At 44.1% G+C, this 25,937-nt stretch overlaps 1 protein-coding gene and 1 long non-coding RNA gene across 2 annotated transcripts in view; both read left to right on the plus strand.

The window, feature by feature from the left end:
* The window catches only part of rasgef1ba (RasGEF domain family, member 1Ba), a 79,295-nt gene that overhangs the window by 40,408 nt on the left and 12,950 nt on the right, over positions 1-25,937 (plus strand). The window contains exon 10 of the mRNA XM_034171188.1: positions 3,073-3,168. Within this exon, the coding sequence (XP_034027079.1) occupies positions 3,073-3,168 (96 nt within the window). The remainder of the gene's footprint in view (positions 1-3,072; positions 3,169-25,937) is intronic.
* LOC117511193 lies at positions 6,219-18,067 on the plus strand. The gene is made up of 3 exons (XR_004560907.1): positions 6,219-6,286; positions 14,601-14,675; positions 18,037-18,067. It is a non-coding gene; the product is annotated as an uncharacterized LOC117511193 (long non-coding RNA).

The raw sequence follows: 25,937 nt of genomic DNA on the forward strand, positions 1-25,937 counted from the left end.
GAGTCGCGTGCACGCTGACATCCGCGACAGGCCTTGTAAATCACTCCAGAGGTGTTATCAGGTTACAAAAACAGTGTTTTCAGTTTTAGAAGCTTTATTTCTCACTAACTTTTACATAATATATGAGAAACATGTTATATTTACACAGAAACACAATGGTTTCGGCAGCCAGAGAGAGACCAGCCAGTGACGTCACGGTGCCTCTCTACTCTGATTGGCTGTCACCCCACCCCCCTGCATGATTTATAGCATAAAAACTGGAAACAGAATGTGACCTTTTGACCTCTTGGAATAGGTCAAATTTAGCCATCTTTGAACTTGTCGAAGGTCTGTGTTCCAAGAATGTTCCTTGTGAATTTGAAGATTCTGGCAGTAACAGGACTGGACTTATACTGAACTGCTGGGATTTTGGGATTTTTACTGGGATTTTAAAGACATAACCATCACCTTCACCATTACAGAGAATGGTCTGAAAAACAAAGATACCCAGTGAGCCACAGTTGTGTGGACGAAAATGCCTTGTTGATGTCAGAGGAGAATGGGCAGACTGGTTGAATGGGTCATCATGTCAATATGAACCAGCATCACTAAGGAATGTTTCCAACTCCTTGTTGAATCTATGCATCTATGCCACAAAGCATTAAGGCAGTTCTGAAGGCAAAAGGGGATCCAACCCAGTACTAGTAAGGTTTACCTAATAAAGTGGCCGGTGAGTGTGAGTCGCCCAAGGTGTTTCTCAAGGGTAAGGTTTAACTGTACCAAACCCCCAGAGCTAACATGTAAGCAACAACAGAAGTCAAAAACTCCAGCTGGCATTTCTTACTTGTAGAAACCTCAAGCAGACCAGACTCAGAGCAGGGACCATCTGCTTTGACCATATTACCAATAACAAAACTCAAACAAGCTCCAGCAAAGAATTATCAAACATGCAAAGACCTATATGAGAGAACTGCGCACCCAGGTAAATGTCCTGTCCTGTGGTCATAATGACCACGAATCAACCAGGTGGTAAAAATCCATCCATCATGGTTAAACCGTCTCAGTGCTCCATTTACTGTCAGTGAAGCCCATTTGCTGCTTAAAATCTGCAAAAAAAGCCTCGTGAAAAGTAAACAAGTAAACCAAACATGTTGAACTGATGAGTCTGTGAAGACTGTGGAGGAGTCAGGAAGAGTTCAGATCACATACTCCACCCCACCCCCCGTACCTGTGGAAACTGCAAATACTGCAGCGCCAACGCGGCTGTTTGAACAGGAGATCTGAGGAGATCTAGAGTCAGACGGGGATCCTCAGTGGGATCCTGCAGGGCTCAAAGACTTCCCTTCATGTGTCACTGCAGTTCATCTGCTTCTATTTTCAGCTCATCTGTCAATCAGCCACATCCTCGTGTCTTTATTCTGTCTCCATGCTTTGTCCCGTGAGCCTCCTTTCATCTTTTAGGTGAATTCTGAACTTCCTGTCCCTCTGAGTTATCAACCTCTTTAACCTTTATCTATGGCGATGGCACCCACGTCATATTTTCCATATGCATATTTTTTTTTTACCGTAACTCCACCATAGTTTGTCCAATCCGAATGATTCAAAGTGCATTGTTAAGCTAACACCAAGGGCTTTCCAATGATATATGGTGTATTATGGTAAACGTAAGCCTGTGACGTCATAACGCAGAGGAAAAACAAACACTAGTGCGCCGCTGATTCTCATTACCGCAAGTTCTCATGTAAGCCCTCAATCTGAAAAATTTCAACACTGACAGCAAGCCAAGAACCCGTGCTTTCCAACAGTATGCTATATGTTGCATATATTACGGTAAAGTGCGTTCGGTGACTTTTGAAACCAGGGAAACGTATGAAAAGAGCGCAAAAGTGACAGAAAAGTACAGAGACAGACAGCAAACATAAATGTAGTAATCTTTGAGGAAAAGGCTGTTAGTGTCATTTGTGAAGGTGTGTGTGCGTGTTTGTGTGGTTGTGATGGCTCCATCAGCCACAAGCCACTGCCCGGTGCCAACAAGCAGTGGAAACCCAACTTGCCAGCGATCCACAAAGGGGCGGCGTTCTTGCAAGGTGTGCAAGAGGTCAACCTGCTGGATGTGCAAACTTTGTAAAATTGGCCTCTGTCTTCAGCCAAACAGAAACTGTTACAAACATTACCACACTGACAATGGACTGATGTAGTTTAGATCTAATTTTGATTCTTGGTTATATATTTGTATATAGTTTGACACTTTGTTTTATTCATATTGTATAATTTTGCACAAAATGAGTGATCAAATGAGTGATTTAATACACATTTTAATAATACAGATAATAATTGATATATATATATATAGTTTGCACTTTGTTGTTATTCATATTGTTTGGTTCTGCACTTTAAAATTGGTTACTTTTTGCATATTTTCACCATGCAAAATGTTTACTTTTGCACTGTTTCTGCACTGTTTCTGAGTTCTAGACACACAAAATTAATCATTTTGATTGTAAACACTTACAGCTTCCTGTTAAAAATGTGAAATCCAAACTTCCTTTACATAATCATTTTTCACTAAAAAACTGAAAAAAAAAATCAAGTTTGTTTGTGTTTTTCTCATTTAAATGCTAAAACTTACAAATAATGTGTATAAATAGTTAATCAGGTGTAATATAATTGAAATTCAGGTACTCTTGGAAAAGGGTACCAAAGCACACAAACATTGAATATTAATTCTTATTTTTATTAACCAATCGTCCATTTATAGCCTCAGTAGGTAAAGGGTTAAAGCCATGAGATTGGAACAAAAATCACAAAACCCAAAACTATCCTACAGAACTGAACTTCTAATGAGATTGGGCTTTGATATACCTTTGTAAAACTACAGTCCTGGTTGGTAAAACCTGTTGCTGACTTACTGTATTTTTGGCTGATCTAATCCATAACATACTCCAGTGTTTCGGTGATGACAAGGAAGAAAATGCACTGTCAAACAGCACATTTCTGAACAAACCTGCAGATCAGGAACAGCAGACTGCTTTCAAGCAGCATTCATGTTTGTGTTGTTGTCTAACTGATCCTGAGTCAGTTTTCTCTCCGTAGCATCAGATGGATCCTTCCAGTAACTTCTACAACTACAGAACAGCTCTGAGAGGAGCCACACAGCGGTCCATCACCGCCCACAGCAGCAGAGAGAAGGTAAGGAACTGAGAGAGAAGGTTTGAACTGGGAACCTTCTGCACTGAAGCCAAAATGTATATGTAATATTTATATTAAATAGATAATATTTTTTACAGTTAATAAATTTTAGGTGGATATTGGTGATTTTTTTTTTTTTTTTTTTTTACATCTTTTTGCTGGAAAGCATCAGCTGTATCTGTCAACACCGTTAATGATCATGCTTGAACGCTGTGAGCAGAAAACATGGACATGTTTGTTCTAAATAAACAAAAAAATAAAAAAAATAATTTAAGAAAGAAGATGCATGTCACTTTTAATGATTCCACTGTAAAAGTGATTTGTTTCTTTATTTGTTTTGTTCAGTAAGAAGTAGTTTTGTTTAAATTACTGTGTTTAAAGTAAATTCCAGTGGAGTTTGGAAGTGAAAGAGAGGAGGGCATGAAAATATGAATATAGAATTAATTAAATTTTAATTAATTTATTATCTCATTAATTAACACACAATTATTCAGCAACATGATTAATATAATTAACAAACAGTGGCGGCCTTCGGAAATGAAACAAACTGACAAACAAGCATTTTACAGTACGTGCAACTTCACAGCCACACAAAGTGCTGTGAAAAAGTTTGCGCATCCTTGAGCATAAAAAAATACAAAAAAAAAAAATTCAGGCGTTTTATATTAACATTTCTAAGATGATGCTCTTAATCTAGGTGAAAAGTAATTTATACATCATGAAGGAAAAATATAAAAGGCAAAATGATTGTGTGAACAACAAATCCAAGATTTCTGATGTCTGCCAATCTGGATCCGGATCACCTCCAAAATTCAGTGGCGTCTTCCATGCCCTAATATGGTGAAATCCGAAAAAAAAAAAAAGGTCGGATACTTTTAATAGACCCGTATATGCATACACACACACAAATGGTATGGTTATGATAGGAAGGATGAGCTGTGAAAACAAAATTGATAGGACAAAGATTTTTTGAGAAATTCGCTATTTAGCTTACCAGTAAACAATGGACATTGTGCGAAATGCACCATGGAATCGGGGTTTGGGGGGTTTTAAAGTTATTGTGGTTCATGTTGTTTAACAGTGTTGTTAGTGTTAATGATTTATTGTGTTTTGTAGTTCAGTTGTCTAGTCCATTTAGTTAAGTGTTGTGTTGCTATTACCATGAATGACTTAAGTGTCATGCTCCCGGTACATATGAAAAGTGTATTCTTTTAATGTCTTTCGCTTAATGTCTTTTTTTTTTCAAATTAAAGCACCTGCTTACAGCAGAATGCAGAAAAGATAAAAAGCTTTGCATGTGTGCAGTTATGATCACGTACAAACTGTGGAGAGCTGATATTTGCCATTTGGTGTGTGTATGTATTTTGAGTCAAGGATCAACGGTGCCAATATCAACTGATGTCAGGGTGCTGCCATGCAAGGTGCTCACTACATTGGGAGCAACTAGGGGATTAAGGACCTTGCCCAAGGGCCCTTAGTGATTTTCAGGTTAGGCTGTGGTTTGATCCGAGCATCCTCTGGTCTCAAGCCCAAAGCTTAACCACTGGACCATCACCTTCCCCGTGGGATCAGTTGACTTGTGTATCAGGATGAGCACAGATAATTTTGGTGAACTCTTTGGCCTCCTGTCATTCTCATTTTTTTTCCAAGTTGAAGTTCAATCATTGTTCACTAAAATGGTAATTTCCAGTCACACAGATGATTGTTTGATGCGTGGATGTGTCTTTTCATGTCCTCACATCGCGTGGAACCACATTGGCTCTCAACTAATGCATTTGTCTGATCCTGGGAAGTGAATTTTGGAAGAAAGATCTCGCTGTTGCTGCTTCCAGCAGTGTGAGGAAGGTCCATCTCAATTGCTCTCCAGGCACTTTCCGAGGGAATTGTCAATTCCCACCCTGCTGAAGTCAGACGTGTTTGTAGATGTTGGAGGCTGAATTGGCAGCCAGCGCAGGGAGGAGGGATGTGGTCATGGGAAAAGGGCCTCGTCACCGCAACCCTTTTGCGTAACTCATACCGGTGGGATGGAAGCAGGCCATAATACATACGTAACAGGAGTACACAAAAATCAAACACACATGAGCGTCTGTGCATGGACCCTTTAATGCAATTTCCAACATGTGTCAGCAGGGGAACAATTATGAAACTGTGGTCTGAACCCTGCTTGATTCTGGGGAGTGTTTGGAATCCTGCACCCCCCAAATCCTTGCAGTCTAGTTTCATGCTCTGCTTCGTAACCTCAGAGACCTTAATGATCCTGGCCGGAACAGACTTGCGTAATATTTTGACTGACCTTCTAAGTGTGTGACCAGAGTTTTCTTCAAAGTAATTACCGGAGGTTGAGATTTTGAGGGTCGTATTGTGGTTTGAACCAAGAGCTGGCCTCAGTTTGCTCAAATTTCTGCTGACATATAATCAACATGTGCGCACATGCGTGTGTGCATGCATGTGTGCGGTTACTGCTCAGAGCAGTGGTTGGGGAAACCACTGCACTGAAAACGCCTCCAGATGAGCTAAGCAAGGATGTGTGCCTGCAACTGGAGGTTTTGGTCAAATTTCACTCTCATTCTGCTCTTTTGTTGTTGTTGTCTCGCCAAACTTACTAGAAATCTGGCGCAGCTATGTTTATAACAAACCTCAGTATGCTTGAGTTTTGTGAATTGTCAGTTTATGCAGGTGTTCATCAAGGCTCTCTATTGGGTGTTCATATATTTGCAAAATTGTATAACAAACAAAAGTCATGGATTAAACTTCTGCAATATTAAATGCTGTTGGGAAACAGGACATTTTTAAGATTCATAGTCCAACTGTTTGAAACTTGCAGGATTTGATTGTCACATACCAGCAGGTGAACGTCTGACAGAATGTCCTTATTCTCTGTCCTTATTATACCCTTTCCCCAGGTTTACAGAAAAACGGTCACCCAAATGAGCCAGGGGCTAATCAGGAGGTTGACTGTTCTAAGCCAGTATGAGGAGCGCTAGTCAAGATTAATGCCACAGCAGTTGAGCGGCTGACGGCTCTTAAGGCTAAACCCCAGGCAACCATCCAGAGGGACTTGCTTTCTCTCTGCAATGACCCATTCACTGTTGCCCAGCAGCTGACCCACATAGAGCTGGTAAGAACTGAAAGAAACAGCAGGAATTCTGATGTGTATTCTTGCTTTAATCTTTTTTTTTTTTTTTACTATATACATATCTGATCATTGTGTTCACAATTTTCTAATGGTATGGTATTTTCTGGAGTATGACACACCTCTTAAAGAATGCCTCTTGAAGGGGAAAAACCTGTATATAAATCACACCTTTGTTCTGTATTATCAGCCCTTTAATTGGGTTTTTTGTACATTGTTGCAGATGTCTTCTTATTATTGGCATTTCCCTTTTTTATAGTAGAGTTTATTTTGTCATCCTTTCATTCCTGGTAAAGTCTGATATAGTGGTCATTCTAATTATTATTATCAATAACAAAGGTGTGATTTTTTTCAGTATATATGTCGTACTGGAGTGTAATTCGCAGCACCTCCCAAACTAGGAAAAACAAACAGAAAATCCCAGTGATTTATACTTTGGAAAATAAGGTATATTTTAGCTTGAATGATAATTATTGAGTCAAGAAATCATTTTTCCACAAAGCTGCCGATTTTTTTATTTTTTTATTAAAGTAATTTTGTTTTCTTAAAGTACTATTATTTTTGCAGTATATCGCAGAAATACACCTAACTTTGTTGTTGGTAATGGATTCTGAGAAATATGAGTTTGCTTCTTGAAATCTTGTAGGCAAAAAAGGAAGTGCAGGTGTGCACGAGCAGGTTTCCTGCATTGTTTTATCTGTCTAGGAGATATCTAGCGAAAACACTGTGAAATATGTCCCAATATGAGGCCTTTCCAATGGCGTCTCTGGCTGCCTTTGATTACTAGCAGAGTCTGTTTCAGGGTCAGAACATCCCATGAGGTGATCGACCACATTTCACAGAAAATATGTCATGTAGTCTTGTCGCTGTATTTTTGACCCATGTGGCTCAAAATCCCAAACTGTTTCCATACTGGGTAAATTTTGATTATATTGGCAGCATAAAACTGTGAATTCTTAAATTTGAATACTAAGGTAAAGTTATAGTTGTGCAGAAGAAATTTCCTGTTATGACTTCAATGGCTAAAAAGATCAAAGAGGAATTATAGGTTTAACATTTTTTGACTCGTGAAATGGAATTTGCACCTTTATTGATGGGGTCGATGTGGTTATCCATTGACTGACTGGACTTTTTCCATTGTGAATATTTAATTGAATGAACGTCATGATGCCTGGACAATGGTTCAGTCATGTTATTACATGATCTTGTATAGATAACTTTTATTGGTTTACTATTCAGCGGCAGTACCAGATAATCTACAGAAACATGGAAAAGAACAGACAAGGTCTGGAAGGCAAACTTTTTCTCAGTTAAAGTTATTGCATCACATCGATCATTTACTGTGATGCTTCAAAACATATTTGCACGTAAATATGAAAAATCCTGATGTGATTGAGGTTCCCCTTACCAAAAAATAGTACTGATAAGTATATAAAATAAACTAGAAGTATACTTGAAACATACTTGCATATACTACTTTTTGGTAAGGGTTATTGGCATGGACCTGGAGACAATAAAACCAAATCAACCAAGCAGACAACATGAGAAACGAGCAAGCTGATGGTGTGATGGAAGGTGAAATGAACGCAGCTCCTTCCATGTCCGACCTGCTGCTGTATTGATTTGAAATGGTTTGTTCATGGAAAAACAAATGTTACGGGTTCTTCAAGGACAATCTTCAATATTGTTTTGTCTGAACTGAGTGTTATTATTGTGGTTTAGGGTATTAGTTTTATTGGTGTACAGTTTTACTCATCAGCATTATGATCAGTTTTGGGACGGTGCTGACAGTTCTGTTAAAAAGCCTAATGAGATGAGGAGCATCAGTTCAGACTTGCCCAAATTGTCATCCCCTGGGGTGGTGTTGGTCTTGTGTGAGCCAGATTCCTGATTCTGTTATGTGGGCCGCTGAAGAGGAGGTACTGCTGGCCCACTACCACCAGAGGGCGCCCTGCTTGGAGTGCGGGCTCCAAGCACGAGAGGGCGCCAGACCCAGAAGAAGTGACAGCTGTCATTCATCCCCTGCACCAGCTGTCACTCGTTCATCATCATCATCACCATCATAAAAGCCGGACTGCAACTCCACCTCCTCGCCGAGAAATCGACTACCGAGAGGTAATTTCTCTGCTGACTGACACATTGTGTAACCAACTGAACTTCTGTTGCAGCCATTTTCCTGAAGTGTTGCCTTGTCTGGAGGATTGGCGTTTGGTGTGAGAGTGACGGCTTCACCTCGCACCCCATCCCAGATAAGTGGTAGATCAGGAGCTGCATGAGTGTGTGATTTGGAGGTGGAGGTGCTCCCTCCTAACTGTGTACAGACTGTAGACCACTGAGTGTACGATTTACACTCATTCATCTTGTCTCTGCTTTTTGCCAGCAGTACCAGGGTCGACAGCCGAAGACAGAGGTCACCTGGGGATTCGGGACTTGGCGGCTCCGGTGTTCTTCAGACCGTTGGTGGTGGAGGCCGTGTGGGACGCGGCCTCTCTCTCGTCGGGGTCTTCTATCTTCGAGCCTGCCCACACGTCACCTGGTGTTAATTGACTTTGCAATTTCTGTGTATTTAGTTGTGTATTGTCACAACAGTAAATTGTTACCTTTTGGCTTACTCATGTCCATTCATTTGCGCCCCCTGTTGTGGTCCGTGCTACGACACCTTCCCAACAGGATTTCTCGGCCAATCGTCATGGATTCCGAGGGGCGTCAGCTCGAGCGTGAACGGCCAATGGCAGAGCCAGGAGCGCAGGCGTCAGCGGGAGGCGTGTTGGGTGAGCTGCAGCAGATCTTAACCGCCTTCACGGCTCGGTTGGATTTAGTGACCGAGCAGAATGTCCTCCTTAATCGGAGAGTGGAGGCTCTCGCCGCCAGGGTGGAAGCGCACGATCAGGGCGCTGCTGCAGCTCCTCCTCTGGCTGGTCCTGGGCCTGAATCAGACGTACCACTGGTCGTTCAACAAACCCCCCCACCATCCCCTGAAGCTTACATAAGCCCTCCGGAACCGTACGGGGCTGTGTCGAGACGTGCGCGGACTTCCTCATGCAGTGTTAGCTCGTCTTTTCACAGCGCCCTGTCATGTACGCATCAGATGCTAGCCGGGTAGTTATGTTATTAATCTGCTTCGAGGAGAGGCACGCGCATGGGCTACGGCGCTTTGGGAGCAGAACTCACGGCTCCTAACGTCTTATACTGGGTTTGTACGGGAGTTCAAACAAGTGTTTGATCATCCCAACAGAGGCGAGACCGCTTCAAACGTGCTGCTGTCGATAAGACAGGGGCGCCGTAGCGCAGCCGAGTATGCAGTCGACTTCCGCATTGCGGCAGCGAGGTCCGGCTGGAATAACGTTGCGCTCCGCGCCGCCTTCGTAAATGGACTGTCACCGGTCCTCAAGGAGCACCTACTGGCTAAGGAGGAACCGCGGGATTTTGACGGGCTTGTCGATTTGGTTATACGCTTAGACAACCGTTTGAATGAGCATCGTCGGGAGCAGGCCGGGGGGCGTGACCGGGTACGAGCCGTCCCTCCCCCTTCCGGTTCCGACAAGGCGACGTCGTCCCCACGCTTCACTGCCAGAGAGCCCCGTGGGCTACAGCTCCCCCTGCTGAGGAGGCTATGGACACGAGCAGGGCCAAAGTAAGATTAACTGACAGACAGGAGACTGGCCCGCGGGGATGTTTTGTCTGCGGCTCTTGTGAGCACATGCAGAGGGACTGCCCTGAACGGTCAAACTACAAACCCCGTCCTTAGAATCTGGGCTAAGGGTGGGCCATAACACACACGCGGAAAGACCCCGCAGATCGGCACGAATCCCAGTAACAATCCTTTGTGAGGAGTTAACCTTCACGCCCCAGCACTAATAGACACGGGGTCAGAAGGGAATCTGCTGGACAGCAGATGGGCAAAGGAAGTAGGGCTCCCTCTGGTGGCTCTGCCGGCACCATTGCAGGTGCGAGCACTAGATGGCACTCTTCTTCCATTAATCACACATCAGACACAACCAGTGACCTTGGTTGTATCTGGGAATCACAGGGAGGAGATAGTGTTCCATGTAACACCATCTACCTCCCGAGTGATTTTGGGTTTTCCATGGATGGTGAAGCACAATCCCCGGGTCGATTGGCCGTCCGGGGTTGTGACGCAGTGGAGCGAAACCTGCCACCGGGAGTGTTTAGGATCCTCGGTTCCCCCCGGCACTACAGCTAATGAGGAGGTCAAAGTTCCCCCCAATCTATCGGCGGTGCCAGAGGAGTACCATGATCTTGCTGACGTTTTCAGCAAAGATCTGGCGCTCACTCTTCCTCCGCACCGACCGTATGATTGTGCCATCGATTTAGTCCCGTTGAGTACCCGTCCAGTAGGTTGTACAACCTCTCACGTCCGGAACGCGAATCAATGGAGACCTACATCCGGGACTCCTTAGCTGCCGGGCTGATCCGGAACTCCACCTCCCGATGGGTGCTGGTTTCTTTTTTGTGGGCAAGAAAGACGGCGGACTCCGTCCATGCATTGATTACAGAGGGCTGAACGAGATCACGGTTCGCAACCGATACCCGTTACCTCTGTTGGATTCAGTGTTCACGCCCCTGCATGGAGCCCAAATCTTTACGAAATTGGATCTTAGAAATGCGTACCACCTGGTTCGGATCCGAAAGGGAGACGAATGGAAGACGGCATTCAACCCCCGTTAGGTAACTTCGAGTACCTGGTCATGCCGTTCGGCCTCACTAACGCCCCCGCGACGTTCCAAGCTTTGGTAAACGACGTCTTGCGGGACTTCCTGCATCGGTTCGTCTTCGTATATCTGGACGACATACTCATCTTTTCCCCGGACCCTGAGACCCATGTCCAGCATGTACGTCAGGTCCTACAGCGGTTGTTGGAGAACCGGCTGTTTGTGAAGGGCGAGAAGTGCGAGTTCCACCGCACTTCTTTGTCCTTCCTGGGGTTCATCATCTCCTCCAACTCCGTCGCCCCTGATCCGGCTAAGGTTGCGGCGGTGAGAGATTGGCCCCAACCAACAAGCCGCAGGAAACTACAGCAGTTCCTCGGCTTTGCAATTTTTACAGGAGGTTCATCAAAGGTTACAGTCAGGTAGTTAGCCCCCTGACTGCCCTGACCTCCACCAAGGTCCCCTTCACCTGGTCGGATCGGTGCGAAGCCGCGTTCCAGGAGTTGAAACGCCGGTTCTCGACTGCGCCAGTTCTGGTGCAGCCTGATCCTGATCGCCAGTACGTAGTAGAAGTGGACGCCTCTGACTCAGGGATAGGAGCCGTGCTGTCCCAGAGCGTGGAGGCTGATAAAGTTCTCCATCCTTGTGCCTTTTATTCCCGCAGGTTGACCCCAGCTGAACGGAACTATGACGTTGGCAATCGGGAACTTCTTGCGGTGAAGGAGGCTCTTGAAGAGTGGAGACACCTGCTGGAGGGGGCTTCGTTGCCCTTCACGGTTTTCACTGACCATCGGAACCTGGAGTACATCCGGACCGCCAAGCGGCTGAACCCCAGGCAAGCCCGCTGGTCTCTGTTCTTCGGGCGCTTTGACTTCCGGATTACATATCGCCCCGGGACCAAGAACCAAAAATCAGACGCCTTGTCCCGGTGCACGAAGAAGAAGCCAAAGCGGGGCTGTCGAACCCCACCGAGACCATCATCCCCGAGTCCACTGTCTGGCCGCCCTTACCTGGGACGTGGAGAAGACCGTCCGGGAGGCCCTGACCAGGAGCCCGGACCCGGGGACTGGCCCCAAGGACAGACTGTACGTCCCACCAGAGGCAAGAGCTGCCGTATTGGACTTCTGTCACGGGTCCAAGCTCTCCTGTCATCCCGGAGTGCGTAGGACCGTGGCAGTAGTCCAGCAGCGCTTCTGGTGGGCGTCCCTGGAAACCGACGTCCGGGACTACATCCAGGCCTGTACCATCTGCGCCAGGGGCAAGGCAGACCATCGGAGGACGACGGGCCTCCTCCAACCCCTGCCAGTGCCTCATCGCCCCTGGTCTCACATCGGCCTGGATTTCATCACGGGCCTCCCGCCGTCCCAGGGCAACACCATAATCCTCACGATAGTGGACCGGTTCTCCAAGGCGGCCCACTTCGTGGCCCTCCCGAAGCTCCCGACGGCCCAGGAGACAGCAGACCTCCTGGTTCACCACGTCTTGCGGCTGCATGGGATACCGTCGGACATCGTCTCGGATCGTGGTCCCCAGTTCTCTTCACAGGTGTGGAAGAGTTTCTGCAAGGAGCTGGGGGCCACCGTGAGTCTCTCGTCCGGGTACCACCCCCAGACCAATGGCCAGGCAGAGCGGGCCAACCAGGAGTTGGAGCAGGCCCTGCGGTGTGTCACCTCCGCACATCCGGCGGCCTGGAGTCACCATCTGGCCTGGATCGAGTATGCCCACAACAGCCAAGTTTCGTCTGCTACCGGCCTCTCCCCTTTTGAGGTGTGTTTGGGTACCAGCCCCCATTATTCCCGCTGGTGGAGGGAGAGGTCGTGTGCCCTCGGTCCAGGCCCACCTTCGGAAATGTCGCCGGGTGTGGCGGACCGCCCGCTCTGCCCTGTTGAAGGCCCGGACGAGGGCCAAATCCCAAGCAGACCGCCGACGGTCCCCCCCCCACGTACCAGCCCGGGCAGGAGGTGTGGCTCTCAACGAAGGACATCCCCCTCTGTGTGGACTCCCCCAAGTTAAAAGACAGATACATCGGACCCTTCACAATCCTCAAAATCATCAACCCGGCCGCAGTGAAGCTCCAACTCCCAGCTTCACTGCGGATCCACCCGGTATTCCACATGTCCCGTATCATGCCACACCACACCTCGCCCCTCTGTGCACCTGGACCTACGCCGCCTCCTGCCCGGCTCATTGACGGGGAGCCTGCTTGGACAGTCCGCAGGCTCCTGGACGTCCGTCGTAAGGGCCGGGGTTCCAATATCTGGTGGACTGGGAGGGGTATGGACCTGAAGAACGCTCCTGGGTGAAGAGGAGCTTCATCCTGGACCCGGCCCTCCTGGCCGATTTCTACAGAAGACACCCGGACAAGCCCAGGAGGCGCCGTTGAGGGGGGGGTCCTGTTATGTGGGCCGCTGAAGGGAGGTACTGCTGGCCCACTACCACCAGAGGGCGCCCTGCTTGGAGTGCGGGCTCCAAGCACGAGAGGGCGCCAGACCCAGAAGAAGTGACAGCTGTCATTCATCCCCTGCACCAGCTGTCACTCGTTCATCATCATCATCACCATCATAAAAGCCGGACTGCAACTCCACCTCCTCGCCGAGAAATCGACTACCGAGAGGTAATTTCTCTGCTGACTGACACATTGTGTAACCAACTGAACTTCTGTTGCAGCCATTTTCCTGAAGTGTTGCCTTGTCTGGAGGATTGGCGTTTGGTGTGAGAGTGACGGCTTCACCTCGCACCCCATCCCAGATAAGTGGTAGATCAGGAGCTGCACGAGTGTGTGTGATTGGAGGTGGAGGTGCTCCCTCCTAACTGTGTACAGACTGTAGACCACTGAGTGTACGGATTTACACTCATTCATCTTGTCTCTGCTTTTTGCCAGCAGTACCAGGGTCGACAGCCGAAGACAGAGGTCACCTGGGGATTCGGGACTTGGCGGCTCCGGTGTTCTTCAGACCGTTGGTGGTGGAGGCCGTGTGGGACGCGGCCTCTCTCTCGTCGGGGTCTTCTATCTTCGAGCCTGCCCACACGTCACCTGGTGTTAATTGACTTTGCAATTTCTGTGTATTTAGTTGTGTATTGTCACAACAGTAAATTGTTACCTTTTGGCTTACTCATTGTCCATTCATTTGCGCCCCATGTTGTGGGTCCGTGCTACGACACCTTCCCAACAGATTCGGCTTTAAGCAGCTGCTTCAGTTGCAACAAGGGATCATTTGCTTCAATATTTAATCCCCCCCACCCCCGCTTGTGTTTACCTACAAATAAAGTGATAATCTGGATAAACCCAATCTGTGAGATCATTCCAAGAGGTGTGTTCTTTGTCCTGAGTGAGTTTGAGCCAATTCATGTTTCTCAAACAATTTTAAGGTCAAGATGTTCTGGGTCTTGTTGTAGGTCTCTGAAATACAGTCAGAACTTTTTGATCCGAAGATGATCTTGGGAAACGTGGGCCAGATCCAGATGGAGATCCAACTCGAGTGGATTAGGAAATAGTTCTGGACAGTTATTTCATTACCTGTAGGGAGTCGGCAGATCCTGGACTGGATCTATGTGGTGTTTTTACCACGGCTTGATTTAAACAATAGTTGAGTCGAGGGAACTTATTGCAGTTTTTCCTTCCTTTTTAGGAACGACTGAGTTACATTGGACCTGAAGAATTTGTGCAAGCTTTCGTGCAGAAAGACCCTCTGAACAACAGTAAGGTAATAACTGTGAGCTTTTCCAAAAATAAGAAACGCACCCGGCGGTTCTGCCAACGTATTGGCTCATGTCCATGTGTCTGATGATGTGGTTTGAGTGGGAAGGCCTCGTTTCACTTCCAGACGGACACTAAGTTTACACAACACAGCGACGAACTGCCTGTCAGGTCAAACCTCGGGCAGCTGGTATCCAGACGGGACAAATGTCCTGTGCTGATACTAACGACTACCAATAAAAATCATCCCCGTGTCAGGATTAGGTAGGCAGGCAGGCGCATGCTTCATCTCCGAGCAACCTAAAGCGGCTGCAGTTTGTTTTGGGGTGTTTATGTGGAGGGGGAGGGGTTCTCTTGTCTAGCGTTTGGCTGCTATGCAACGGGCCTTTTTTGGAAGCAAGGTGACAAGGGGGTTAATACGCTCTTTGTGCCTCAAGCTCTCCTGCCTCGTACCCCCCCAACAATTTCCTTTGAAATATGGGAATGGCTATGTGTGTTTATTTGTCTTTGTGGGGACCATTTGAGTTTCCATACCTTCCAAGTTGAAGGAGATTGTCCTCGCTCATTTCCCAAAAGGTTGTTTTGAGAGCTATATGTCTTTGTTTAAAGGTGTAGCCTCCTTCAGTTGGCTACCAAATTGAATTCGTGCTGAAATCTCATGATACCTTTTTAAAAATTCATGTATTTCTGTGGTAACATCACAGCACTGTCTTACAGCTAATGTTGTTGGCAGTAAAGTATTTATTTGGGGGTTCCATGACAAATATAGCGAGTTTGCTCCATGAGATTATAGATGATTTGATAAAACTGGGAAGTTGGTATTTGTGATTTACAACTCGGAAGAACTTGTTTTAAGAAAGCTATGTTTATCTCCTCACTGACTTATTTTGGCAACCAAGTGAAAATGTTGTAACTGTAACATTTAATATTACCACTGATGCAGTAGACCTGTGTGTGTAGTCTTACCTGTCCAGCAGGTATCCAGCAAACATCTTTGCATGAAATTTGTCTGGATTTTTATCCAGAGTTCGTTCCAACATTGATTGTCTAACTATGCGTGTTGTATTTTTGTTCCCATTTCACGTCGTTCAATATTATTGGGCACTTTCAGGTATAGTTAATGGTCTATGGAATTTCTTCAGCTCTATGAAGCCAAAACTAGCATATGTTACATAACTGTACCCTTTGAAAGTGACTTTCCCAGTGTGTCATTGCATCTTGTCACTGTATTTTAAACCATGTGGGTCAAAACCCTAACCAGTTTCCAGGCAATAAGGATTTGATCATAATGGTGATATAAGATTGTGAATCCTTGATTTAAGTATAAATGATTACAATTATAATGGTGCTGGGGAAAAAAAAAATCCTTTTTATGACTTATAGCTTTATGGATTTGAATTATGTTTGAAAAAGTACTGGGGTTCATCGTGTAGCAAAATTCTGGGTTATATCAAAGAGTCCTATCAAGTGTAGATAAACGTGTGTGTGTGTGTGTGTTAACCTGTGATGTGTCCGCTGGCGGGAAAAGTTGCTGAGTGGCGTAAGGCCAAAGGAATGTGTGGAATCGGATCAAGAGGAATCCACACAAAGGGCCGGTCTGCACAAGTGGAGATTAGAATATTAATGGGTCTTGTGTCTGTAGGACCCAGTGTAAGTTTAATATGGCAGCTGCATGACATCACCTCAACAAGTGTTGAGCCCAAACCCATTCAGTGTTCACAAACGGTTTTCCCAAACGTTGACATACATCATTCGCTACTGTGTCGCCCACATCGCTAAATATTTTTGAAATTGAGTTTGATGGGTTGAGTACTGTGTGACCCAGGTTCATCAAATACAGGCTTCTGTCAGCACTGAGTCATGCTGGTGTTACGAACTCACTGAATACTTTACTTTAGGCTCCGACCTTTCCGTGCTGTTTATTTGCTTCTGTAGACCAGTTATGAATGCCACAACATGGTGGCACCGTGGTAGTGCTTTTGCATCACAGCTTAGAAGGACTCAAGGGGCTTCTCACAACAGTTATATTTAGAATGTTTATTTTATACAACAGGTGAAAGTACAATTTCCAAGTTTGCTTCAAAGGGTGGCACAGTTTTAACAATAAAAAAATGGACGAATATGCAAATATAAAAATTTTAAATAGAAATCATAAGAGGAACCCATTGTTTTCAAAAAGTGCCTGTTTGTAATTGTAACAAAATCATAGCAGCAATGGAGCAGGAATTTCATGGAGTCGTGTGAGCAAGTTCTAGAAGGTTTAGGGTTCAATACCCACTAATCCAGGAAGAAGGTCACATACCAAATCACCACAATGACCATGAGTAAAATGGGAACACGCAAAAAAAAACCCCAAACCAAAACATGGTAGTTAGTGTGGTGCGAATTCTTGATATATAACCTGGTTGTTGACCCACGACTTTGTGGTTTGGTGTCAGTGGAACCGTTGCCACATCAGTGAGGGGAAAACCAAAGAGCTGGTGGTGGATTTCCACAGGCACAGGTACTTTCCACTGACATGGTGAAGAGCCAGGGAATGGCTATTGAGATAGTGGACGTCTTACAAGCACCTGGGTGTTCACCTAAACAATAAACTGGACTGTTCCTGCTGAAGCGACTCGGGTCCTTCAGAGTGCAGGGGGCGCTCCTGAGGACCTTCTTTGATTAGGAAGTGTGTGTCATTAGGAAGGCCAGCTCTGTCCCTGGGAAGTACCTGGACTCAGTACAGGAGGTGGGAGAAAGGAGGATGACGGCTAACTGTCATCCCTGCTGGAGAACACCTCCACACCCCATGCGTGACACCCTGACTGCACTAGAAAGCTCCTTCAGTGACAGGGCTGCTCCACCCAAAGTGCGTGAAGGAGCGATATCACTGGTTCCTTCCTGCTGCTGTCAGATTCCACAACCAGCACTGTTCCCAGTAGACCACTCAAATCATTAATATCCTTCCAGTAACAATTTTTCAGCTATTTGCAATCAGACTACACATTTTGTGCAATAATACTTGCACACTCATGTACAACATCACTTGAATACTTGGCAATGTGACAAAACATTCTTTCTGCTTGTATATAGTGTGATCTATTCTGTGTATTTACTGTTATTCTGCACAGAACTTGACTTCTGTATTTGGGAATTATTTTCTTCTACCTTATTTTTGCATACTTGCAATGTTGTTCTGTGACATCGTAGATTTCCCTGTCATGGGACTATTAAGGATCTCATCTTATCTTCTTGAGATAGTGGGCCTTTGGCGTTAACGCTAAAGCTAATAGACATCTGTCCTTACATTTTGGGGAATTGAAGAGATTTGCTTGCATGCACAGGATTTAGCTGGGATGCTAATTGAAAAAAAAATGTTGTTGCAGAGCTGCTTCAGTGGCCATAAGAAGGCGAACACCTGGAGGCGTACGTGGAATGGTTCAACAGGCTTAGTTATCTGGTGGCAACAGAAATCTGCATGGTGAGTCTCAAAGACCTCAGTGTTAAACCTGGAGGAGCAGATATAACAAAAATAAACCAAAAGACTAATTAAAACCTCTGTGGCCACCATCCGAGAACGTAAATTAGTTTGCAGCCAGATTTACTTTTAGAAATCTTTCAGGCAAAACACAGACGTTACCCTCTAATGTCTGCATTTCTTGTGTTTTATCAGACATTATAATGCATTTCATTTTGTAGAGAAAATAAAATATCATGTTTCCGAGGTGATGTCATTTGCCCTGAGGGCTAATGCGACCTTTTTCATTTACAGCCTGTGAAGAAGAAGCATCGAGCCCGAATCATAGAGTTCTTTATCGACGTGGCACGTGAATGTTTCAACATTGGAAACTTTAACTCCCTCATGGCCATCATATGTGAGTGTTTGTTTCCACATGCTCTTCCTCCACATTAGTTATTTGACACCATTAGTTATAGTAACTTTTACTGAGTTTATGGTTTATTTTTGAAAAATTTATTTTCTTTAGAGCTCCATTAGTGATTTTAAAAACACAAACAAATTAATTATATTTTATTATAGTGTATATTATTGGTGGTATTCATTACATTTTTTGACATTTTCAGCACGTGTGGCAGCCGTGTGCAACTGTGACTTGCTATTTTTCTTTCTGCAATTTTTTATATGATCAGTTTCAAATACATTTGGTTGATGAATCCCCATAGTTGATTTTTTTTTTTATGTAAGATTTTGATCTCAGAGCGAGAATTTAGGTGTTAGAAAAGTAATTCTAAAGCTTCAGATTATTACATTTTTATGCCTAAACAGTAATCTTTTCATTGTAATAAAGTTTGCAAAATATAGAAGGAAAAACATAAAATACCAATCACACACCATCTTACAGCCAAACATCTGTTGGTGTTGGAGAACAAATCAAATAAAATTGTTTAACATAGTTAATCATTTGTTTAGAAAACCAGTTTGTCTGGTTTAAACCCATTTATGTACCTTTGAAGCTCTTGAATCCAGTTGATCGATGAGGTTGAACAGTTTAAAACCACCTGAAACCGGGTTGTTTATAAAGAAATTAGACATTTAAAAAAAATAAAAACATTTGACATTTGTTTCTAAATGAGTGTCATCAGTCCTACTGCAGTTTAAGTGTTAACTCAAACTTTTGACCTTTATTCCTTGAATTAATTAATCTGCCAAATGCTGCTTGGATTGAAACAAAATCAATATGACTTGGGCAAACATGACCGAAAGATCATCAACAACATCTCACATTCAACAGTTTGTTCGTGTTTTTAAAACTGTGTTTGTTCTCTCGTCTGCGTCACGCACATAGAGGTTCTTTCAGTCAATCCGATCATCGCCGTAAATGCAATTTGGTGTTCAGAGAGATGTTTTCTTTTTAATGCTGTGACATAATCTGCCGCTGTAGCTGTGACCTCACACGCCTCCGTCCCAGTTTATTCTCACAATACATATTTTAATCATATCAGCGATGTGGTCTTTGGTTAGAGGGAAAAACGATGATTGTATTTCTCGCGGGTTTCTGAACTTAACATGGAATAGGTGACACACACACACTCTGTAGAGGCAAGGCATCATTTTTTTTCTATTGCAGACACATTTTAAAGCTTTATATTATTTCTTCTGTGGCTGTGCAATCAATCAATCAATCAATCAATTTTTTTATATAGCGCCAAATCACAACAAACAGTTGCCCCAAGGCGCTTTATATTGTAAGGCAAGACCTTACAATATTATGTAAAACCCCAACGGTCAAAACGACCCCCTGTGAGCAAGCACTTGGCTACAGTGGGAAGGAAAAACTCCCTTTTAACAGGAAGAAACCTCCAGCAGAACCAGGCTCAGGGAGGGGCAGTCTTCTGCTGGGACTGGTTGGGGCTGAGGGAGAGAACCAGGAAAAAGACATGCTGTGGAGGGGAGCAGAGATCGATCACTAATGATTAAATGCAGAGTGGTGCATACAGAGCAAAAAGAGAAAGAAACAGTGCATCATGGGAACCCCCCCAGCAGTCTACGTCTATAGCAGCATAACTAAGGATGGATCAGGTCACCTGATCCAGCCCTAACTATAAGCTTTAGCAAAAAGGAAAGTTTTAAGCCTAATCTTAAAAGTAGAGAGGGTGTCTGTCTCCCTGATCTGAATTGGGAGCTGGTTCCACAGGAGAGGAGCCTGAAAGCTGAAGGCTCTGCCTCCCATTCTACTCTTACAAACCCTAGGAACTACAAGTAAGCCTGCAGTCTGAGAGCGAAGCGCTCTATTGGGTGATATGGTACTACGAGGTCCCTAAGATAAGATGGGACCTGATTATTCAAAACCTTATAAGTAAGAAGAAGAATTTTAAATTCTATTCTAGAATTAACAGGAAGCCAATGAAGTGAGGCCAATATGGGTGAGATATGCTCTCTCCTTCTAGTCCCCGTCAGTACTCTAGCTGCAGCATTTTGAATTAACTGAAGGCTTTTTAGGGAACTTTTAGGACAACCTGATAATAATGAATTACAATAGTCCAGCCTAGAGGAAATAAATGCATGAATTAGTTTTTCAGCATCACTCTGAGACAAGACCTTTCTGATTTTAGAGATATTGCGTAAATGCAAAAAAGCAGTCCTACATATTTGTTTAATATGCGCTTTGAATGACATATCCTGATCAAAATTGACTCCAAGATTTCTCACAGTATTACTAGACGTCAGGGTAATGCCATCCAGAGTAAGGATCTGGTTAGACACCATGTTTCTAAGATTTGTGGGGCCAAGTACAATAACTTCAGTTTTATCTGAGTTTAAAAGCAGGAAATTAGAGGTCATCCATATCTTTATGTCTGTAAGACAATCCTGCAGTTTAGCTAATTGGTGTGTGTCCTCTGGCTTCATGGATAGATAAAGCTGGGTATCATCTGCGTAACAATGAAAATTTAAGCAATACCGTCTAATAATACTGCCTAAGGGAAGCATGTATAAAGGGAATTAAATTGGTCCTAGCACAGAACCTTGTGGAACTCCATAATTAACTTTAGTCTGTGAAGAAGATTCCCCATTTACATGAACAAATTGTAATCTATTAGACAAATATGATTCAAACCACCGCAGCGCAGTGCCTTTAATACCTATGGCATGCTCTAATCTCTGTAATAAAATTTTATGGTCAACAGTATCAAAAGCAGCATTGAGGTCTAACAGAACAAGCACAGAGATGAGTCCACTGTCCGAGGCCATAAGAAGATCATTTGTAACCTTCACTAATGCTGTTTCTGTACTATGATGAATTCTAAACCTGACTGAAACTCTTCAAATAGACCATTCCTCTGCAGATGATCAGTTAGCTGTTTTACAACTACCCTTTCAAGAATTTTTGAGAGAAAAGGAAGGTTGGAGATTGGCCTATAATTAGCTAAGATAGCTGGGTCAAGTGATGGCTTTTTAAGTAATGGTTTAATTACTGCCACCTTAAAAGCCTGTGGTACATAGCCAACTAACAAAGATAGATTGATCATATTTAAGATCGAAGCATTAAATAATGGTAGGGCTTCCTTGAGCAGCCTGGTAGGAATGGGGTCTAATAAACATGTTGATGGTTTGGATGAAGTAACTAATGAAAATAACTCAGACAGAACAATCGGAGAGAAAGAGTCTAGCCAAATACCGGCATCACTGAAAAGAGCCAAAGATAACGATACGTCCTTGGGATGGTTATGAGTAATTTTTTCTCTAATAGTTAAAATTTTGTTAGCAAAGAAAGTCATGAAGTCATTACTAGTTAAAGTTAATGGAATACTCAGCTCAATAGAGCTCTGACTCTTTGTCAGCCTGGCTACACTGCTGAAAAGAAACCTGGGTTGTTCTTATTTTCTTCAATTAGTGATGAGTAGAAAGATGTCCTAGCTTTACGGAGGGCTTTTTATAGAGCAACAGACTCTTTTTCCAGGCTAAGTGAAGATCTTCTAAATTAGTGAGACGCCATTTCCTCTCCAACTTACGGGTTATCTGCTTTAAGCTACGAGTTTGTGAGTTATACCACGGAGTCAGACACTTCTGATTTAAAGCTCTCTTTTTCAGAGGAGCTACAGCATGCAAAGTTGTCTTCAATGAGGATGTAAAACTATTGACGAGATACTCTATCTCCCTTACAGAGTTTAGGTAGCTACTCTGCACTGTGTTGGTATATGGCATTAGAGAACATAAAGAAGGAATCATATCCTTAAACCTAGTTACGGTGCTTTCTGAAAGACTTCTAGTCTAATGAAACTTATTCCCTACTGCTGGGTAGTCCATCAGAGTAAATGTAAATGTTATTAAGAAATGATCAGACAGAAGGGAGTTTTCAGGGAATACTGTTAAGTCTTCTATTTCCATACCATAAGTCAGAACAAGATCTAAGATATGATTAAAGTGGTGGGTGGATTCATTTACTTTTTGAGCAAAGCCAATAGAGTCTAATGCAAGAGATAGTGACAATGAAAAATAGATTACAATGATGAAAACCGGTCAAACTCTGACTTTCCCAACCTGGTTCAGCCACATTACATTTTTATTTATGTATTTAAGCAGGTCAGTCGCATTGAGATTAAAGGATCTCTTTTACAACGGAGCCTTGACCAAGACAGCAGTCACAGTTCAGATTAGTCATTGTGGCAAGGAAGATGGTTTCTTAGTAGATTCCTGGATGGATGGTGGACATCCAGGGTCAATTTGGAGATGTCGTTGCACTTCAAGAAACACACGGTCCTTTACAGATCCTTAGTCTGGTCCAATGGCTGCGAAATCCCAGACGATCGGGCTCTGAGGACCTGCTACAGCCTTCATCCGTTTTCATAGACATTGGGTTACAAGACATCATCTCCTCTGCCTGATCTGCTGTTGAGGACGACTTGTTTCACACCTTTTGCCGTCTTGTGTTCAGGGTTCCTGTTGGGCGTTCATGGCAACTGTAGTGGCCACGGGGCACACAAGATCTCCGCTGTATTTCACCCCAACAGGAAATCCACGGCTTGATCAGTTATCCACATGCCATAAAGGGTTGGATTTTGCCACCCTCAGACTGGTACAAAAGATCACAAAACAAACATAAGCAGCTCAACAGACCAAGAAGATAATCAGGCAGGTCAGAAAGGACACAGGTACACACCTCAACAGAATCTGCCTCCAATCAATTACAATACGCTTAAAAACCCTGAGTGAGGTTGGCTCTTGGAGTTGCATTCTACTCCACAAGAGATTCCAAGTAGCTTGTTTACTACGTTTGACACCAAAATGAACTCAGATGAAGCGTAAATTCATTTACAGACTCCCTCATTTGGAACGTGCAGGACCAGACATGCTTTTAAAAAAAAAAGTTGCTGAGTGTCTTGAAATGTTAATAGGATTCCCGGAGGGCTCTTAGACCTCTTTGGAGGCCCAGCTGAGGGTTCCAGGGATTCATGTGATGTCCGGGCAGTTCAGAGATTAGCATCTGGTCAGCTTCACAGGCCTGAGGGGGATTGTGAAAGTCTGAACGTGGGGGGAGGCAGCTGGAATGGGAGTGAGATCAACTGATCCAGACAGATGGTCAGCAGTGACCGGAGAGAGTCCACAGCAGAGACAGTGGTGAGGACAGGGTAGAATAGATGATATTGGAGTGCCAGCTGTCCTCAGTCCTTGTCCTCGGAGAGAAGGAGAGACCGCCACAGGCAAATCCCTCCCCTCCTCTCCAGGGACCTGCGAGTTTCAGACAGACATTAGGGAGGTGATTATAGAAACACCGGATGGAAAAAGACACCATCCGCCCGTGTTTGTTTCTTTTAAAGTGGTGGCGACATTCTGTCAGCGCTGAAAAACACGAGATTAATAAAGAGACATTGTCATGTTCCAGTCGAGCGACACCCACCATCGAACACCTGTCCTGATAAACCCACACCGCGTGTTTTGGGGTCAATTCCCAACAACCTGTTGTGATGTGCAAACAAACACCACTGAGGTCGAACTATTAGCTTTCATAGGAAGAGAGTGAAATTGATTTAAAAATGACAAAAAACAAAAACAAGATTACATAAAAATAAATCCAGCAATAGGTCAGTTGAACATCGCAATCCAATCCAGTTTATTTATAGAGTATTAGTATTAGTAGAGAATTAGTAGTTAGCACCGTTGCCTCCCAGCAAGAAGGTCATGGGATCACATCCCACCTGTGGCCTTTCTGTGTGGAGTTTGCATGTTCTTCCCGTGTTTGTGTGGGTTCCCTCCGGATTCCTCCCACATCCAAAGACAAGCAGGTTAGGTGGACTGGAAATTAGAAATTCTCTGTAGGTGTGCGTGTGGGTGTGAATATGTTTGTTTGTCTATATGTGGGCCTGTGACAGACTGGTGTGCCCCACCTTATGCCCTTTGACTGCTGGGATAGGCTCCAGCACCCTGTGACCCTTAATTGGGGTAAATGGGGACACAAAATGGATGGGCTTCCTGCTACTTTTCATTGTTACTTTTTGTCTATTACTTGTTGTTACTTTATTACATTTCCTGTTTTTTTTCTATTACTTTTGGTCTATTAGTTTTTTCCTGTTACTTTGTTTCCTACTGTCATCACACGTTCACAAGCTTCAAATGGAGAAGGGTTCTCAACCTTGGGGTCGTACCGCACTAAATGTTTTGTCACAAACTGTAAAGCTCAACTTAAGAAGAACAAAAAAATAAATGTTTCAAGCAGCTGAAGTTCTGATAAATTTCAGACATCAAAACTTGGATCATAAACAAACAAGGTTTAAAAGTTCTGGATTCAGAGCTGTTGTTAAAATAAATGTGGTAAGCGTGTGTGTGTGTTCAGTGTACCATTCAGGATAATTTATTTTAGTGTTATTTTTGAAAATTAACATTGAAATATTTGCAGCTGAGTGTTAAATTTTTTCTGTGGAGTAAAGTCTTTGTTTTGTGTTTTTGGTGTTGTTGAGGATGACCATATGGGAAGCAGAGGGCTGGGAGGGGAAGTGATGCGTTTAACGCCATTGTTGTGGCAGACTTTGCTTCGCTGAATCAGACCAAACAACAGTACAAAGAATGACGTTTAAAAAAAAGGCGTGCAGCGGCACGGGGGAGGAGCTTGTGTCTGACTGAATGGGAAAACAACATGAAAACTAATGCGACCATTCACAGACTACAAGAGATGAGTGTCCGCCCTCATGCCGTATCTCTTCAGTGTCAAGAGATTCAAAACTGTGTCACATCTTGTAACTGCATTATGTCTAATACTTAACAAAATGTCAACACCAGAACTTTGTCAGTGTTGGACCTATGGACTGTCTCCACTTGTGTGTTTAAAGAAGAGCTGCCAGAGGGATTTTAAACTCTGATCTGAGATTTCACAGAGATGGGGAAGGATGCAGGAAGTTAGTTGACCAGCAGTAATCAGGTCTAGAAGGAGGTGTCGTATCACTCAGCAAAACCACAGTCACCGCCTTCCAAAAATAACGACGGCGAGCTGCTTCCACAATCTAACTCTGAAAAACCGACAGCCACATGTTTCAGACTTGGCACAGGCTTTATCACTGGAAATCTGAGTTTCCGCAGCAGACGGATGTTGAATAACTTCAGGCTTTGTGGACATGTTCAAGAAAAACAAGCTCTTGACAACTTTGGAACAAACATGCAAGAATGTACTTTGCAAAAGAACTTGAAGAAGCTTGAAGATGCTTGATGAATATCGTGACCACATTCTTCACTCAGATAAGACCTGGATCTTATATGTTTGGTCAGAAACGTTGCAACATCCACCGCACTATGGAACCGCATGGGGTCCTGGGTGGCAGGCATTTAGCCAGACAATAC

The sequence above is a fragment of the Thalassophryne amazonica genome, chromosome 5 (genome assembly GCF_902500255.1).
Source record: "Thalassophryne amazonica chromosome 5, fThaAma1.1, whole genome shotgun sequence".
Classification (NCBI taxonomy): Eukaryota; Metazoa; Chordata; class Actinopteri; order Batrachoidiformes; family Batrachoididae; genus Thalassophryne; species Thalassophryne amazonica.